General features: G+C 42.6%; 1 protein-coding gene across 2 annotated transcripts; it reads right to left on the bottom strand.

Annotated features, from left to right (window-relative positions):
* Positions 1–845: 845 nt before the first annotated feature.
* Positions 846–18,944, bottom strand: LOC136424926 (polyunsaturated fatty acid lipoxygenase ALOX15B-like). 2 transcript variants are annotated; one of them, XM_066413576.1, is made up of 18 exons: positions 18,753–18,944; positions 10,630–10,811; positions 10,270–10,439; positions 9,913–10,049; positions 9,242–9,286; positions 8,916–9,053; positions 8,477–8,574; positions 7,885–8,026; positions 7,454–7,552; positions 6,850–6,946; positions 5,953–6,070; positions 5,521–5,613; positions 5,341–5,401; positions 4,123–4,237; positions 3,444–3,523; positions 2,698–2,871; positions 1,912–2,075; positions 846–1,782 (listed from the first exon to the last, which is right to left on the bottom strand). In XM_066413576.1, exons 1-18 carry the CDS (start codon positions 18,927–18,929, stop codon positions 1,665–1,667), a joined length of 2,208 nt encoding a protein of 735 aa, XP_066269673.1. In that variant the 5' UTR covers positions 18,930–18,944; the 3' UTR covers positions 846–1,664. The 2 variants fall into 2 exon arrangements, with proteins under 2 accessions (XP_066269673.1, XP_066269674.1); XM_066413577.1 differs by lacking the exon at positions 18,753–18,944 and adding an exon at positions 13,845–13,999.
* Positions 18,945–20,343: the final 1,399 nt, after the last annotated feature.

A 20,343-nucleotide genomic window follows, 5' to 3' on the forward strand; every position in this document is an offset into this window, starting at 1 on the left:
GTAAAATACTGGTCTACAGACCCTCAAGATCTTTTCAGCTTGAGTCATGCACGGTTGAATGGTTCGACGCGATGTCAACACGCCAACGTGTGTGCACACATTATGATTTCTTCGTCACAAAGCTGTACTTTTCCATACAATGAGCCAATTGAACCGATTGTCAATAGTAATTAACTCTTCTCATCAATCTCTTAAAGTTGGGTGAGTTCTACTGAACCAATTACCACAACATCGAAAAATATTGACAATGCAATACAAACAAATACAAACAAACAAACAAAGACCATGTACCCACCACCAGCGCTAACCTGAACATGTTAAGGGTCATCTTGCTTTCATGACCTTTATGCCTTTTCCACCACTCAGCTGTTACAGATGCCTGGAATTTAGTTTGCGCATGCCCACTACCGTCTTTTGTAGTGAAGGTAGAAAAGTCACGTTTGTGGGAAAAGTGTATCGAAGAAAATAAATGTTGGTTAGCAAAACAAATTGAAACCTCATTGTTTAAAACTGTAAAACTGTAATAGGCAACATAATAAGCAAACATTTGCTTGTTTTTGGACTTTCTTGCTAGCCTGGAATACATCGTACTCTCAAACTCCAGTTTATTAACTATATACTGTTTGATCAACGTTGAATAGTGTATAATTCATGTCAAAATTGCTGATAACAGTGTCAAGTGAAAAATTGGCAACATTCTTGATAATGGTTAAATAATAGATAAAAATAGAAATACTATAACAACCTTTTTGTAACCTTTAAAACAACTGAAACAAAGACATAGCAATTCCAGATACAAATTTATTCCACACCAAAGAGTCAGCATACAGTGTCTCCAACGTATATGTGAACACAGACACACACAAAAATAAAAGTGGCAAATCTTACACCAATACAAACAGACACACGGAAAACAATACCCCAGTTTTCACGGAGGTAGATATTTAAAGTGATCCTGCATGATGTGAGTGGTGTTTCTCGAGTCTTTACTCATCTCTGTTAACATACAAGGTTAGCGATTTAAGAATTCCTAGAATCCTAATATTCAACGTGTGAATTTCTAACAAAGAAAGGTGCGTACTAATCAATAATCAATTTCAACATCACACACAAAACACACGCACACACACACTCGCACACACGAACGCACGCACACACAAAACACACTCATCACACAAAACAGTCACGAATGAATGTGTTTCTTCTTAAGATTGTAAGTTTTTTGAATGCATAATCTCATCTACTAAATCTGCTCCTGATTATATGCTTATCTGAACCTTGATTTCATCATCTATGCATCTCTGTTTAAACGTAAACTTTCATATCTGCCATTGTCTTAATTCCAATCTACATTCCATTGTTATTAGCTAAGTCATTTCTAGCTGGTTAGTGTAAACAAGCCAGAACGTTCAGTTAATCTCTGACAAGACTCTGCTATGCTGTCACCATTACTATTCATAGATGTAGGAAAAGACCATGTCTTGTTGTAAAAGAATCAACAAGAATCCGAATACGACACTTTGAGCTAGCAGTTATGTAGCTCATGTCTTACAGACTTGCAAACAAGAACTAAATGTATGTGAACGTTCTCAGTTTCAATTTCAGAGAACGAGTGCTATGCGTCTGGACCTTAATGAAAACTGATGATGATGAGAACAGCACAGTTAGATGCTGATGGCGTTTGGGATCTGGCGAGGGTCCAGGTAGTCGTACGGCTTGAAACGCTGAGTGGAGTTTTCAGTCACGATGCCCACTGCGATGTTGTCCAAGTCTTGCTTGAATCTATTGATGTGAGGAAAAATTATAAGTCATTCAAATCGTATCATTTTCAAGCAGTTAAATGATTGCAACGTCATAACACCACGTGGTACACAGAAATAGCAGTGGGGATTTGACATGAGTTTTACTTACGTATGACCGAGTCTTTCCGCCTTTTCTCCTTGGAGGTACTTGACCTCAAAGTCCCCAAGACGCTGTGTGGCGCGCTCACTAAGAACCCCTGTCAGCAGGTTGATCTTCACAGTTTGGAACTTTCCAGGGAGTGCGTTCAGGACGTCTTGTTCCGTTAGAGGCTCCTACACAACAAGAAGAGAGCTATAATTGTTATCCTCGCAAAAAAAATGTTTTCAATGCTGCTTGTGGGTCTGTGGGTGGCAGCATACTAATGAATTTTGAATATATCGATGGAGCTGTGTAATATTTAGTATGTGGATAGGTGTGAGTCAAATAAAAAGACCCCTAGTGGCTTTTTATGTCTCAAATACAGCAGAACATCAATTACGGCTGATGGGGCACACGTTTTCACCTTACTTGCTTCCAAATGAGAAGATACAAAACAATATTTCTTTCTTTCCTTTCTTGTTGTTCCAATCGTCATCTCTACGGATACAATCAACTTCTATTAAAACAAATTTGAAAACCCATCTTGACCGGCTGGTGTAAAAGTAAAAGGGAACATACCTTTATCCTCAAGACAAGTAAGGTCTGAATTCAAAATAGGGAAGGGGATGTTCCCAAACAGTTTCTCCTATTGAGTCAGTTAGTCCTCACTCTCAGTGAGGCAGGACTATCTCAACCATGGTATTTCTAACATTGGGAGAAGTGACGCTGTTCCCGTCTTATTCAGATTATAACCTGTAACCTTCGGGTCTTGTTAGAAGATGACCATTCAACGATGGCAAGAAAATATTGCTAAACCTTAGTACTCGGAGGTAGTCCTTCCAGCATAAGTGGCATGTTGGGTACGAAGCCGTACTGGTCGTACTGCATGAAGTTGACGGCTGCGTGCTGCACACTGGCGGTGAAGATGATGGAGGTGAGGATCTGGATCAGATCTTTCACGTCGGACAGTTTCCCTTTACCGGGAACCCCCTGTGTGTGTGAATAAGATTCGACGGAAGTTCAATAAAGAGTTCCCCTGACCAACTTCCGGTTAGTGTAGGAGGCTTGAAGAAAAATGTCCAGACTGTGCAGGATGTACAAAAAATGAACTGGTTGACGTACCAACTACTAAGTATTTGATACCAGTCCAGAAAACAACAAGATATAGTCATGCCTACAAGTTTTAGAGTTATCAATGAAGGATTGAGGTGTTCAAGAAGTCGATTTTTCCTTCCTAGCAACAGTAACGAAGATGATGATGATGAGAATTGTCGCGGAGAGTGTCGCCACCAAATGTAAAAGGGGCAGTCTCATTAGATAGCTTTAAACAACGCTTGCAGCTAGATGTGCCAAAGTTACGTGTGACAGGTAGTTCATTGTAAAACAACCAACTGCTGACGTGCCGCGTGCCTGCGAAGCATATGTGTTACGCGGCTATAGACAACATAACCGCCCTTCGGTGTAAGTTACGTCGAAAGGCTGTTACACTGTCTATTTTCAAAACAGATACAGATACAGAGGTCTTTTAAATACAATGTGTCTGAGGTTATTCCATCACTTACCTGAATTCCACTCTCCACAAGAGTCTTCGCAAACTTCTGAATTTCATGATCTTCGACAAGTCTGGGGGAGTTGCCTTTCTCTGTAATAGACATGGATTGTATAATATTATCTTTTAATGTATGGTATGTTTATATGTATGCTGAATGCTAGTTTAACTCTTTAAACTGAATGTCAGCCTTATTAGCTTTAATCCGCTCCTCATGAATCTCTTCCATGTTATCCTGCCAACCATCCTACGGGCCATTGTTATTGCTTAGATCCCAATTGCGCCGGTGCCCGTCGGGGGTGTAGTCTCGGCCGGCCCTGAAGCCACAAATTTTGTCACTATGGATGGCCGGGACTGCTCGCACGATTAGCTCACGGCGTCTATTTGTTACCGGGTTACGCGTTCGATTTCAGTCTGAGTTAGATTGATTCGGGATCTTTACCGGGCCAAAAAATTAGCCCGACAACCACAGGGTGTCCGACGAGGCCACGTAGGGGTCACGAAAGTGCAAAAAAAAAGGGCCCGTGAACTACCCAGCGGGCCCCTCTTTCTAAGTGAGACCGAAGCATTATGGGAGTTTTCTCTGCAGCATTGTTGAAATGTGCATGGTATCAAATCAGTTCAAAGTGTATGTCTGGTAAATTTGTTAATCTTACAAATACTTTCGAGCCATCACTGTTCTAAACACTTACCATCAGCAGGATAGAAGTAGTCCACAACATAGGTGACATACTTCTTGATAGCCTCATAGGCGGGCAGGGCATCGTCACGATAATAGTACTTAGGCAGATCATCCGCGTTGTCAACCTACCATTGAAATACGGAAGTTTTAACCAATTTGTGTTTTAGAAAACATAATAACATAAAAGAAGCACAATCCTTATTTCTCCAGGTTTACCGACGAAAAGACAATTACGTTTCTCCTAATACCACATACAGAACCACGCATTACAGCAAAAGTCTTTCCCAAAAAGGGTGAAACCCACATGAGTACGGAGACCTCATACATCCACGAAATATTTAGAACCTTTGCTTTGTATATCTCTTGTTATTGTCTCATTGATTATGCAAACGAGACTGTAGTTAGCATAATCTAATTCAGATGATGGTCTTCCCTGCCACAATTGTGTGTACAAGTCCTTTCATTCGGCAGAATTCATGTTTACGTTCATCAAATGACTTGCACATTTAAATGAATGATGTATACCTTTAACTAGCTTGCACATGTCAAAAGTATGTAATTCCCACCATTTACAGCCAAGGAAATATGGCACTTTCGCATCAATCATGCAAAATAGGATCTTATTTGCATAATTGATATTTCTTAATGTTCCAACTGCCATAAATTACACACGTTACATGTATCAAAGTTTATTTCCATAATTTTCATGCAGGTAGCATCTTTACATTTAGAACATTGAAATTAGAGTTTCTCCATACCCCATGTCATTGCCTGTCATTAACTGTATCTATCATGCTATTAGCAATTGCCCTTCACACAAGAATCTGTAATTGTTTATTGATCAGAAATTACCCGTGCAATGGCAGCCAGTGCTGAATTGCTGCAGGGTTTACAATCACATAATACAAAACAGATTCACACTTGCACTTGCATGCATGTGGAACTGTCGCAAGGGTCTGGGCGGCTGCCATTCGGCGCCACCAGGTGACCTCAATACGACCTTCCCCAACCGAAGTCAGATACCCATTCACACCTGGGTAGAGTGAGGAAAGTCGTGTAAAGTGCCTTTCCCAAGGGCACAACATCGGTATCGGTGTCGGTATTGGTATCGGGGCATACCAGAGGTTTCGAACCCGGGGCCTCTCGGTTCTGGGCGAAACACCCTACCGATTGCGCCACACGATGCCACGAATAACCGTGTACATGGAGCAAATACTGTAGTACTTACTCCGCGGTATTTCAGGTCTTCTGGCAGGGTACCCTCCCTATCGAGACGCCAAGTCTTCACCCTGTTTCAGTGGAAAACACAAACTAGTGAATAAACCTTCGGAAACTGGCAAGGAAAGTTAGATTAGTCGTAAAATGAATACATAACCACCAGTATTCATAAAAAAACACTTCGCCTCACCTATCCCTCATAAGCTTAAAGCTTCCCTCGACTCCAATCTGCGTGGTATTATCCAGACCGCCATTGGGGGAGATCAACGTGTTCAGTGCAAGACTGTGGGAGCAAGCGTTCAAAATGGAACATTGTTAGATATCTTCTTGCACACGTGGTGATTCGACCTAGTTCAAAGCTTTCGGGCTTCTGCTTACAAAGGCAATTAGATCAGACAAGCTATTCTAGTCCGATTGACTGTTGATACTATTGCAGCACGAAATATGTATGGCAACGCTGGATTGTGTGTATTTAGAATCACAGAAACAAAGACACGCTGCGCAGACAGAAGCGTCGGCTAGGTACATGTATGATAAACACTCGGTTGTCTACAAAGAACTCTGTTATCGATATCCCTGACAGTGACATTGTAAATCGCTAAAGGCAAGATTGTGGACTCACTGGTTGATGGCGAGCATGTAAATGAAATGCGGCTCCAGAAAACGATGAATTGGGTGTGAGATGGACAGGTTCTGCTTGGCTGCAAGGTTGCATACCTCCACAAGGAGATGCGTAAAACCTGTAACGGGACAAAATAAAACCGATCTCGACATTCCGTAAAACTAATACCAGCTCAGAATAAAACAAGGAACCGTCATATCTACAAGTACCAATGGCACGATTAAAGTGTTCAATTGTTTTCCACCAACTATCGTAGAGTAAAACTCTTTGGCACAAAATACAATATGACCATCCTCAATAGATAGCTTTAAACAATGAGTTAGATGTGCATATGGTCATGTGCACTTGCGAAGCTGGTGTGTTACGTCAAGGGTGGTTATACCAAGGCCTTGGTACAGATATACACTTGCAGATATGATACAAAAACAATGTATTGCTTTCCTCTGTCTGACAAGAAGCATTAAGTATTGTGTTGTGTTGTAAAATCCTACGACTCACCAAGTTGTTGAATCTATTTACGTGTTTTGACAGACGTAAGTAGTTTCATCAGGTTGTAATCACTGGATAACAGAGTTCTTTGTTCAAAACCAATGCGTAATCGTCTAGCTAACGTTTCGCTGATCGTCTGTCCCCTTCTTCAGGGCAATACTAACTGTTCCTACTTCAAACTGCAGGGGCAGGTGTCGCTGCTGCAGTGTAAAGAATGCGCTCCTAAACGAGACTCAGTTTCAATCCCCTTTCACCACGGCTTATGACTGGAGTAGTGCTTTAACATATCTGTCCCAACATGTACACAATCTCTTTTCTTGTTTTTATCTAGCGTTAATCCTCAGTGGTAGGGTTAGTACATACGATTACATAACTACTCAGATTGAATTATTAGTTGATAAAACGTACCAAGGTGAGGGATGGCCTCGTGATAGCTCGCATCTGCGCAGTTGAACCACATCTTGGCCAAGAGCCAGGTGTGGGGCGAGTCAGTCGGTAGGAACACCTACAAATGGATTAATGGTACATGAAACAGTTACATTTCCAAACCGATGCCTCGCCTGGTACTAGTATCTGATGGGCTGTGCTCCCAGCGGTTGCCGGTAGTTTTTCTTTTTCGGGGGAGGGGGGTCGGATGGACAGAGGATATTGTGAATAGCACTTGAAACCAGCCTAGGTCCCGGCGACCCCTACGTGACGTGAAGGAAAATGTACATTGTAACTGTGAAAGCAGCCCCACTCCTCCACCCCCTGCTCCCAATGAGGCTTCAGAGTTCGACCGGATCCAAGATACTCCAACAGATCCTTCATGGAACTTTGGCTGAGGAATACACTGATTCGGACTAGGCGGATCCGAAATTCCAAAATAATTCATCAATAGCTAGTCGGCTGTCGCTGTTAAACCACAAACAAATATACATAGATTAAAACACACTATCAAACCAAAGATATGCGCAGCAACAAATAAATGCTACCGAAAGTTTAGCCATCTTGGCCAAAAGCTGACACTCACCGGGTGCTGCTCTTCCTCTGTGTTAGGGTACAGTTGGATGGCCACAGGCACGAGGTCCTTCTTCCCATTGACGAAGAACAGGGCGTATGGAGCACACATCTATTCCAGACACATGCATGTTTTCAGTTCAATGCTTGGTACAGAAATCACTAATTTTAAACGATAGAAATGTCCTAACTCGACTCAGCTATAAATGAGATACTAGCTTTGCTCATTGATGTAAAGCCTCATGCTTAAGAAGAACCACATCTCTAAACTCATTACACCGATAAGAGATAGGGGTCTGATCGTCGTCAAACACATCATTATGGTCTTACGTTGTTTGTAATTAACATAGCTACAAAACCTGTGGTTTATGCCTTGAGGCGGTTTACCTGTTATTAATTAATATATTGTGCGAACAAACGAACAACAAACAATAGAGTTCTCACGTGTCTGGGTGCCGTGAGGTTAGCCATGGAGGTGATCCCCATGATGGTATGATCCACGTAGTACAGACGCTTCTCCTTGATGGCTTTATCCAGCGTCAGTCCGTGCAGGAGAGGCTGAACCATTTCAGCCGTCACTCCAAACCTGACAATGATCCACAAATATAGCTTCATTAGGTTCGTAATTCAATGGTGAACAAAGTACCTTATACACAACCATTAGATGTCTACCTAGCCAACGTTTCGCTAGTCCTTTCAGTACGTGCGTATACCTTCCACGTTTCAATGATTGCTGATTCTATAGCTACTTCCCTCTGCATGCTAGGTAGGTTTATGACCACATCCTTCCCACCGTAGCGCCACCAGGCTAGCAGTGGGAGGTAGAGTCAGTATTGCCCTGAGGAAGGTAGCAGAAGTACAAGGACCGCTGAAATGTTTGCCATGGTTGTATCACCTACCAAATGATTATAGAATCGAAATCACGTTTTCTCAAAATATTTCAATGTGACTCACACGAAGAGAAGACTAACTACAATGTCATAAATGTTCATCTTTCATCCATTGTCATGACTTCTTCCGTCCCAGTTCAACTTACCCTTTCGGAATCCCCGTGCACAGGCGGATGGATGTCGGGTTGACTCCCGTCAGGCGCTGCGAACCGAAGTTCTCGTCGGTCTTCCAATGAGTTTTCCCCTATTGACGAACGAATAAACAAAAACAAACGCATATAAATAAGAAAGTGACAAGAAAAAATGATAACATCTACAACGAATACAGCCGTCATCTTCTCATGCCGAGCCCGTCGCTTGTGTATATCAAGTAACTACCCTGACGCACCGGCCTGCGACCCGTCCTGCTCGCTGCGTTAGCAACGTGACTCCCTCCAGTCCCAAAACAGGAATGTTTCATTGCCTGATGGCAGATTAAGGCTAACGAAGAGAGAAGGACGGGGCGCAGGAACGTTGCTGGATTATACACAAGCGGTCGGTCTGGTATAACAGGATGACAGCTATTCATGTCGTTCAGTTTCTCACCTTTGGCACTTTCCCTGATGGAAACACTTGGTCCATGCTGTCAAAAGATTCCCATCGGCCGTCTCTACCGACGAGATTTTTAATGATGATGTCCAAGTTCTTCATGCCGAGTATAGCAGCCGTCTGAAGCATGGCATCCTGTAAATATTTTTTTAAGAAATAAAGGGATTTATGTTATTAGTAGCGATACCAACAGCAAGCTGTGTATGAACAACCGGTAAATTGAAATTCACAAGCCACGTTGTTTTCTGTTGCTAAATGAACGATGAGTCGAACTGAATGAATGGCACAGCTTGTATATATAGTGTGTTTGAAGTGATAAATACCGTTTGTTGTTTTGAAAACTTCGCCTCGGTAGGTAGCTTCCTCAGCTGTATGAGAGAGACAAAAAGGGAGGGGAAATCTATTAAAGACACAAGTCATCTTACTCATAACAGGAATTTTGATAACTGGGCAAAGGCGTTGGTGAAAATTATCATATGATACCAAATACAATTTTACATGTATTACAGTTTTTTTCAAATGTATCTCTTGTCCCGTACATGATACGGTCTTGACATTTGGGTGGCATATAGGGTTTGATGTCAGGACAAAGTGAGGGCAGATTTGGGCCCCCTGCCGTAGCCAGAAGTGTCGCCCAGCAGAAGCGTCGGCACATGACGACACTTCTGGATATCCAAAATGCGCTCCTTCCGGTGCGGCCTAACATTTAATTTTGGAACTGCAATGGCGTTTTTGTCTAAATATTCCAAAGAAGATAACTGAAGAAAGGAAATACGAATTCCTATCATTTTAGGCATGCAGGTAGCAATGTTCACAAGTAGATACATATTATGCAAATAACGACTTTATTTGCATAATTTATGAGGAACCAGTATAATTCTATTCTTTTCCATAACTGGACTTCAGTAAATGTAACACATGTAATTTATGGCAGGTAGAACATGAACAGATACCAAACATGCAAATGGCGAACTGATTTGCCGATCAATCATACCATGGGATAGAGGCCTTCCTTGGGGTAGAAGGATGCGTACCGCTCTTGCATTCCTTTGAGCTCATCCTGCCTCTGGTCGGCATGCTCATCATCCTGGGGGAGGCAGCATCCCCCTGGAATCAGCCACACAGAGGTACCTGCGAGCAGAAGTCGGACAGAACTCGGGTCTCGGTAAAAAGTGTCGGCATATGCTGATGGACATTGTTTTTGCTTGAGGTCAAACAAAAAGGCATGGTCTGCTCTGCATGTTACTCAGCACGGGAAAAACTACAGATAAAAGTTGTTACGGACTATTTGTGTACTGCATGCGTTTTGTGTTATGCTGAATTAATGCAGAAGATATGGTTTGACACGGACCTGCTTCAATCCACCGAGTCACGGGGAAGTAGTACGTCGGGCCGTTGGTTTTTGGTTCAAGCTGGACGGAGAGTGAGTCGCAGAACCAGTGGTCATCTTGGCGGCTCGTGTCCCGCCACAACTTGAGCTTTCGAATAGCGGGAGACACCTTAACATCCTTCAAAGTGTACCTGTAACGTATTTTCTAGAGTTCGCAAATCGTTGTATATACGTATATACATAAGTTTATTTAAATACCTAACTTTTGGGACAACCGCATTGTAAGACCTATCTAATAGTATTTATATGTGTAATTACTTTACATTTGGGACCGCATTCGTTAGCAGTGACATCTATTTGTACTACTATTTTACTTCTTACTTTCCCTCTTTCCCTTTTTCATGGTCATCTTTCCACCACACGTCGAGTTTTAAATCTCCAGACTCATTCCCATCTACGTCAACAAGGGTGATGTAGACATTCCCGTCGGTCCCTGCGCCCTTGTAGGTCCCCGTCTTGGTTGTTACGAGGACGTCCACGCCTTTCGGTTGTCCAGCCATTGCCTACAAACAACACAATAGAAAATATCTCTACTCTAAAAAGTGCATCGTAATCCGGTGTCGCGCCAAATAATTGCCAGATGAGATGCTGAGCTGACTAGGATTAGGGCCAGGGTTAGGCATCATTCATCCGTTAAGATAAAGATGAAAATTATACAGATTGTTGACAATACTCATTTGAGTTGATATCACATTATTAAAGCATGGACAGATTTTACTGGGAATTATCAAAGCAAACTGTAGAGTAAATCACTGATCACACGACCTTATACTTTAATATCAATGTGTGTATCTCGCGTTTGTACTTGACAAGGTGTTACTGTACATGGCATTAGCCTTCGGGCATTTGTGGAGAAAATCGCCTTGAACTTAACGTAAGGGCATCGTGTTAAAACTTTCGGAACTCTCTAGCCCCTCAAGCTTGTGTGTTGGATATTACCTTGTATTTCTAAACAGTACGAGTGAAGTATGTCAAATTGTTTACCGTTACCACTAGACCCCGAGCGGCCGAGCGCAGTGCGTCGGTAAGCCGATACGCCCCTAGTTAGCAAACAAATGACTCATCTATTCAGAGGTAGCAGCACACTGTATTTAGTTGCCTGCCGGGGTGAGTCGGCTGCAGTTTCGTATGACCCTGACCCCGCATGACCCATATCAAAGTGGCGTTTTTTTTAATTTTTTTTTTTCGTTTTCAATTATTTTGTAGATCGCACCCTCAACTTCAACATATTTGTTCGTTGTGATTTTCTATTGCACCCTACTATGATTTTATCCACGTCGATGTCGGTCACTTTGTGGACCTTAACTATAGAAATCCCCGAAGGCCGGATACTGTGTTCTGCTACCTCAAAACTCAGGAGACAGTTTTTCCATCATGATCGACATTGTCAGGGTCTAACATTTCCCGCTGGCAAACTATTCTCTCTATAGCCATCGTAGTTGGTCTGCAAGTGATCAACCGCGCAATACTTATAGCTAGCCTCATTTGCATGCCTTCTTAAAGTCCCCCCCCCCCCAACAAAATAAACGTCGGCGCCACAAAGTCTTTGTTGCGCCGACGTTTATTTTGTTGGGGGGGGGGGGGGGGCACTGACTCGCGATTTTCAAGTTACTAGTCGTTTACCGAGCTTAAGTCCCTGGCCTGGACCCGATAAGTTGAAAATCGCGAATCAGCGCCAACACACCCCCTACCGCACCCCCAAACGCGCAGTCAGGCACCAGCCGACCTAGCTCCCGAACCTCTCCTAACCATGGTTGCGGGGGCGTCGGTTGTTCATGTCCGGGGCTTTAGGAAGGACTGCTAGAGGCTTCTCGTTTTGTACTCAATCATGTCATTCAAAATACTACTTTGTTGACCAACCAAAGCGTTCATTTCAAATTTTCAAAGGGAGGGGTAGAGTAAATAAGCGTAGTTAATCGAATAGAACGTATCCAGCAAAGAACATGTATACAAAGAAAACCAAGTAGAGAGTTCAGGTCACCGTTGTAGTACTCAAAACAAGTTTAGGTGTAAGGTGAAACCTACATTGAGTTCTCCAAACAAAGTAGATATATCCACCTTTAAGGTGGATATATTTACTTTGTAATACGTACACAATCGTGAACGCAAACGCCCTGTGTTGGGAGGGTCAAAGTTTGTGGATAAGTAGTAGTAGCCTGAACATTTCATTCCTTTTACAGCTTCCATTGAATCCACCCTGACGTCAAAACTCATGCCAATGTAACTTCCCATTTATGTCAGGTACATTGAGTCCTTTTGTTTACGTAAGCCCAGTTGTATGACCTATTCCTAGTTTTCCATTCTTGATCTCATGGTGATTACGGTAGAAAATACTAGTGCTAGCCAATTTTCTTTTCTGTGGACAATCTACGAACGACTACTCAAGTCATTGGTGCACAAATCTCCATGTTTTTGGCTAGGAATTTTAACTTGGGCTCCCATATATGAATCTCCTTAGTGTAGGGTTCCATCCCGGTGTGAGTGGATCAAACCTATCCCGGTGTGAGTGGATCAAACCTATCCCGGTGTGAGTGGATCAAACCTATCCCGGTGTGAGTGGATCAAACCTATCATTCCGGTTTTCAGACAAGATGATGCAACACTTGTAAAATATCAAGAGGAGATATGTGGACAAAATTTTATTTCGGGAAAATGTTTCTTCCCTTTGTTTCTAACTAGTACGAGTGAAGTATCGGAAATTTTTTCAAATTGTTTACTGTTACCTCTCGGCTCCCCCGGAGCGAACGCTGGGCGGCGGTAAACCGATACACCCCTAGTTGGCAGACAAACAATACATCTATTCAAAAGTTAGGAAACGCTGCACAAACAAGTTAAAGTCCGTTACAAGGTGACTTCACGATCATTCATGCATGACAAAAACACACGCCAATACCCGCACCCCAAACCTAAGTTCAACCGGTTGCGTACATCACTATTTCTCTGTGAAAGTTGTGACACATTCTACTAATTTCGTTGATACCCTATTGGCACCTATATGATTGTATACACCTGTCACGCAGTTGACTTCATGCATTTGTTGATCGCAAGAAACTCTCAAACACACCGTGACCGCTTCTGATTTACTGCTAAACACCAGCCAACCCATTCCAGACCTCCCGATCACAGCCGAACATCAGTCGACCACAGCCAGTTTACAAAAACACCCTGACTACTACTGCTAACCACCAGCCAACCCATTCCAGACCTCCCGTCCACAGCCGAATGTTTGACTGCCGCAGCCGAACACTAGCTAACCGCTCTGAATGCCAGCCAACCACAGCCGATCTAGCTCCCGAACCTCTCCCAACCATGGTTGGGAAAAGGTCGGGAGACCGTGTGTAACCGGGGCTTTGGGAAGGCCTGTAGAGGCTACCTATTTTGTACTCAATGTCATTCAAAATACTACTTTCTTTACCAAGCAAAGCGTCCAATTTCTTCAAGGGGAGGCGTGGAATAATTAAGCGTAGTGAGTCGAACAGAGCCTATCCATCATAGAACATGCATGCAAAGGAAACCAAGTAGAGAGTTCGGCTCACCGTTGTAGTACTCGAACCAGCTTTAGTAAGACCGATGAGTCGCGGGGCTTGCCTGAGGCTCGACGTGTCTCGTGCTTGAACTTGAAGGCGGGAATGGGCAGGCAGGGCTGAGTCATGTGAATGGGCTCATTATTTATAACGGAGGCCCCGGATGTTGATCAACGGTGGGCGAGAAGGCGCGAAAGTAAGACACTTGACATACATTGTTGACGTGAAACCCCGCCTACGGGTGCATGTTGACGGTCGCGGTCTACCTTTATATAGCTCGCGTCGCACCTTGGCCATGCGCTCATCATCAGTGCTTCACGTGAACATTTCAAAGCGTCATCTTGAAACCCAACCGGAAAAATGTACGCTATACTTTTGAGTGTACACTCTTAACCGTCCTTTACATTTTTAGTTTGGTCTGCATACTGGGCTAGCCTTATTAAGTATACCCGGTATATACGATGGACAACAGGGATTAATCTCGTACGATCAGTCTTGTAAAGCTTTGAAGTTACAGAGCCTCTATGACAGAGGGAAAACCTGTGCCTTAAGTTTGAAAACAAACTTTCCAAGTCAAACCACTGGCTTCCAAACCAAATGGGCGACGTCTTGAACGGGGAGGGCAACAAGAGAAACAAGTGAATTCGACCACATACCATCACGTGCAAAGCAGTATCCAAAACCCTGCCATATATAGTCAAACTCTTGAACAACAATGTTTATCGCAGATTTTCTGTATAGTGCTGATTTTGATTTATTTCTATGTATGGGAAATCCCACGGTAAACCTAGTTATTTTCAAGCTACGACGTACGGAATCTCACAAAATCAGCCCTTTTGTTGTGCAAAGAGAGTCTAATTAACAGACCAGTCATGCATATAGAGAGATCATTATTGACACAACAAAAGCACAGCGACGTTCGTAAGGTCTACTACATACATGCATACAAACGAATAAGTGCATACAAATGAGTTTACGCTCCCTTAAGCTTGTTGCTTTCGTGTAACTGACGTTAACTATGCGATACGAACACCCGATACATATCCAATTCTCGATAGTAATGGTGTTATAGGGGAAGCAATAAGTGCATAGCTATGGTGCAGAAGGACGTCCTTCCGTCCTCTGAAGGAACTTCATTCACCATAGCTATGGGGAACGCATTTATTGGCTACCTCTGCGCACAGGCTGATGGGAAGGCCTTTCGTGAGCACTTCAAAATGGCGGCTCTGCAGACTACTACTGCTTGCTGTGCACACGCATTCGTGTCGAAATTGTTAAAGATGCTGTACTTTATGGAGTGCTGACGATCTACGAATTTACCGAAGTACATTGCCTGTCATGCTAAACTATGATGGTCCTGGCAAGCTGCATTTACATTAATGACCAGCTTTGAGAGAACAGTTTTTTTTTTTTTACATTTGGTGGAAAAGTGGAGTAAGTTATTCCTCCTTGGTTATTTGTGGTCAGTCGTATGGCCCGTATGCTACATATCATCATATTATATATTTCCACAAGAACTACTGCTATTTGCTCGTAAGCCTTGTGAGTACTGTTTCACCATCAGTTTGCATCAGGATTTTACCGTGCGGAGTACCGCAAAGAATCTAGTGTGCGCGGCCTAGCGGTAACTTATGTGCGACCGAGAAAAAAACATGTTTACGATTGAGATGAAAGAATCGTTTTATCTACAGAAAAACTGAAGTCGCTTTCATGTACCCAATATCGTAGGCTATCCCGGGTTGGAATATGTTTAACCTGCGTTGATTTAGATATGATTTATGAGCTCTAAACGCTTCAGGATACTGCCGTAAGGAGTACCTCAAAATATTTAGTGCGCGCGGCCTTGCGGTAACTTATTTGCGACTGAGAAAAAAACAGGTTCGCGATCGAGAGTGAAAGAATCGTTTTATTTACAGAAAAAGTGAAGTCACTTTTATGTACCTAATATCGTAGGCTATCCCGGTTTGAAATATGTTTTACCTGCGTATATTTAGATATGACTTATGAGCTCTAAACGCTTCAGGATACTGCCGTACAGAGTACCGCAAAATATTTAGTGCGCGCCGGGGCCTTGCGGTATCTTATTTGCGACTGAGAAAAAAACAGGTTCGCGATCGAGAGTGAGAGAATCGTTTTATTTACAAGAAAACTGAAGTCGCTTTCATGCACCCAATATCGTAGGCTATCCCGGTTTGAAATATGTTTTACCTGCGTATATTTAGATATGACTTATGAGCTCTAAACGCTTCAGGATACTGCCGTACGGAGTACCGCACAATATTTAGTGCGCGCGGCCTTGCGGTATCTTATTTGCGACTGAGAAAAAAACAGGTTCGCGATCGAGAGTGAGAGAATCGTTTTATTTACAGGAAAACTGAAGTCGCTTTCATGTACCCAATATCGTACGCTATCCCGGTCTGAAATGTGTTTTACCTGCGTTGATTTAGATATGATTTATGAGCTCTAAACGCTTCAGGATACTGCCGTAAGGAGAACCACAAAATGTTTAGTGCGCGACGCGTGGCCTTGGCCCTTGCGGTAACTTAATTGCGACTGAGAAAAAAACAGGTTCGCGATCGACAGTGAAAAAATCGTTTTATTTACAGAAAAACTGAATTCGCTTTCATGTACCCAATATCGTAGGCTATCCCGGTCTGAAATATGTTTTACCTGCGTTGATTTAGATATGATTTATGAGCTCTAAACGCTTCAGGATACTGCCGTACGGAGTACCGCAAAATATTTAGTGCGCGCGGCCTTGCGGTAACTTATTTGCGACTGAGAAAAAAACAGGTTCGCGATCGAGAGTGAAAGAATCGTTTTATTTACAGAAAAACTGAAGTCGCTTTCATGTACCCAATATCGTAGGCTATCCCGGTCTGAAATATTTTTTACCTGCGTATATTTAGATATGATTTATGAGCTCTAAACGCCTCAGGATACTGCCGTACGGAGTACCGCAAAATATTTAGTGCGCGCGGCCTTGCGGTATCTTATTTGCGACTGAGAAAAAAACAGGTTCGCGATCGAGAGTAAGAGAATCGTTTTATTTACAGAAAAACTGAAGTCGCTTTCATGTACCCAATATCGTAGGCTATCCCGGTTTGAAATATTTTTTACATGCGTATATTTAGATATGACTTATGAGCTCCAAACGCTTCAGGATACTGCCGTACGGAGTACCGCAAAATATTGGTGTAGTGCGTGCGGCCTTGCGGTGGATGCAGCTTGCCAGAGCCATCATAAGGTTGGCATGACAGGCAATAAGTACTTCCGTGAATTCGTAGATCGTCAGCACTCCATAAAGTACAGCATCTTTAACAATTTCGACACGAATGCGTGTGCACAGCAAGCAGTAGTAGTCTGCAGAGCCGCCATTTTGAAGTGCTCACGAAAGGCCTTCCCATCAGCCTGTGCGCAGAGGTAACCAATAAATGCGTTCCCCATAGCTATGGTGAATGAAGTTCCTTCAGAGGACGGAAGGACGTCCTTCTGTACCATAGCTATGCACTTATTGCTTCCCCTATAACACCATTACTATCGACAATTGGATATGTATACGAACAATTTTTCAATAATGCGTCCCGAACCATTTTCAAATACACTTAACGATGAATTCAGGATAGCAAATATCATGGTTACGTAAAGTTAAAGCAACTACTTAAGCTTCGCGGACAATGTACCGCCAACGCTTAACGTTGACTAATGGTGGGCGGGCTACGCCTCCTGGTAAAATACAGGTCTACAGAACCTCATGATATTTTCAGCTTGAGTCATGCACGGTTGAATGGTTCGATGCGATGTCAACACGCCAACGTGTGTACACACATTATGCTTTCTTTGTCACAAAGCTGTACTTTTCCATACAATGATCCAAACAGCAACTGTCGGACCGTCTAAGGTAAATACCAACTCTATTCATCAATCTCTTAATTAGGTTGGGTGAAATATAATTGATGAATAGAGTTGGTAAATACCCGGATTGGAAATGGGACCAAACCATAAAATACCAAGAAGTGGTACATGCATAAGATTTCATTTCATTTTGGCGAAATGTTTCTTTTCCTCAGTTTCTAAATAGTACGAGTGAAGTATCGGGAATTTTGTCAAATTGTTTACCGTTACCACTAACGTTAGACTCCCCCGTGGGCATGCACGGCGTCGGTAAAGCGATACGTCCCTAGTGAGCAGACAAACAACACATCTATTGAAAAGTTGGGAAGCACTGTAGTGACTGTACAAACAAGTTCACGTCCGTTACGAGGTAACTTGATGATCATTCATGCATGAAAAAATATCCGCACCCCAAACCTATGTTCTTTAAGTGGTTTAACCGGTTGCACATCACTTTTTCTCTCGGTGAAAGTTGTGAGACATTCTACTAATTTCGTTGATACCCTATTGGCGCCTATATGTATACACCTGTCACGCAGTAAACTATTTTTCGTAAGAAACTCTTAAGCCCATTCCAGATCTCTCCTCCACAGCCGAACACCAGCCGACCACAGCCAGTTTTAGATTAAATATCGAATTTGACTCCCAAACACACCCTGAACACTACTGCTAACCACCAGCCAACCCATTACAGACCTCCCGTCCACAGCCGAATGTTTGACTGGCGCAGTCGAACACTAGCTAACCGCTCTGAATGCAAGCCAACCACAGCCGACCTAGCTCCCGAACCTCTCCCAATCATGGTTGGGAAAAGGTCGGGAGACCATGTGTAACCGGGGCTTTGGGAAGGCCTGTAGAGGCTATTAATTTTGTACTCAATGTCATTCAAAATACTACTTTCTTTACCAAGCAAAGCGTCCAATTTTTTCAAGGGGAGGCGTGGAATAAATAAGCGTAGTGAATCGAACAGAACCTATCCAGCAAAAGAACATGCATGCAAAGAAAACCAAGTAGAGTTCAGCTCACCGCTGTAGTAGTGAAACCAGGTTTAGCAAGACCGATGCCGTAGTCGCGGTGCTTGCCTGTGGCGTGTTGTGTCTGGTGCTTGCCGAACTTGAAGGCGGGAATGGGCAGGCCAGACAGAATGAGCTCATTATTTATAACAGAACAGATGTTGATCAAAGGTAAGCGGAGAAGGCGCATTGTTCTCGCGATACGAACAATTCTTCAATAATGCGTCACGAACCCTTTTAAAACACACTTGACGATCAATTCCCAAATATCATGGTTAAGCAAAGTTAAAGCGACTACTTAAAGCTTCGCGAATAATGTACGTGTACCGCCAACGCTTAACGTTGACTTATGGTGGGCGGGGTACGCCCCCTGGAAAAATACAGGTCTGCAAACCCTCATGATCTTTTCAGCTCGAGTCATGTACAGTTGAATGGTTCGATGCGCTGTCAACACGCAAACGTACGTGTGTACAGACATTATGCTTTCTTTGTCACAAAGTTGTACGTTTCCATACAATGGACCAAACAGCAACTGTCGGATCGTCAATAGTAATTAACTCTTTTCATCAATCTCTTAATGTCAAGTCAAGTCAAGTCAAAGTTTATTGCACAACGATTGTAACAGGTACAATGTAAGGCAAAAATAAAATACTACTGGCTACTTATATCAAACTACTAAAAGCTATAGGTAGGTTCTATGCTATACAATGGTTAGGTTCGAGGCTGTACAATGCTCCATTTCAAACTACATGAAGGCACTATCTATATAATATTGTCAAAGGTAGATGATGTCAACAGGAGATACAATAGGGAGTCGTATATGTCAATTATACAATTACATGATGAGGAGATGAATGTCTGATACAATCAAATCGCTATTTCACGGATTCTTTTTTGCATGGATGTATAGATATATTGGCCTAGATATACAGATATTGTTTCAGGACATGACATAAGTACACGAAAAGTCTCTGTTTTCGACTGAGGTATTGTTACATTTGTTTTGCCTTTAATTGTCTGCATTAACTTCACTCTTTCATCTTTATATGTTGGACATTCCATTAAGAAGTGATATTCGTCTTCGACATTTTCTTTACATGCAGGACAAAGTCTCTGATTGGCTGGGACATTTCTATGTCTACCTTTTTCAATTTCAAGACAGTGTGCTCCAATACGGAGTTTTGTTGTGTGTGTTATGAAGGATTTGTTTTGGACTGACTGGAGGTAGTTCTCTATATGAAAGTCTGTTTTTATTTTTGAATATGTTTCAAGTTTCTTAAAGCTTCTAATTTTTTGCCGCCAGCTTGACAGAAACTCGCCTTTAAGGCGCTCCTTGAACATTTCTCCGAAATATTTGGCATCCACGGTAGGGTTCAACCAAATGTTTTGGAGTCCATGTCTGCAAAGTGTATCACGTATATGAACAACCCAGTCTTGTTCTTGTCCAACGGCTTCGTCATACGCCTTTTTAACAATCCTGTCGTTCGGCATGCTGTTTAATCTTATCCAGTATTTGACCATTTGAGTCTGAGAATCTATGTATAATGGATACATATTACATACCCAATTCGCCTCTCACAGCAGCGTTAAAAGAACTTCTGGGG

This window comes from Branchiostoma lanceolatum, chromosome 19, assembly GCF_035083965.1.
Source record: "Branchiostoma lanceolatum isolate klBraLanc5 chromosome 19, klBraLanc5.hap2, whole genome shotgun sequence".
Classification (NCBI taxonomy): domain Eukaryota; kingdom Metazoa; phylum Chordata; class Leptocardii; order Amphioxiformes; family Branchiostomatidae; genus Branchiostoma; species Branchiostoma lanceolatum.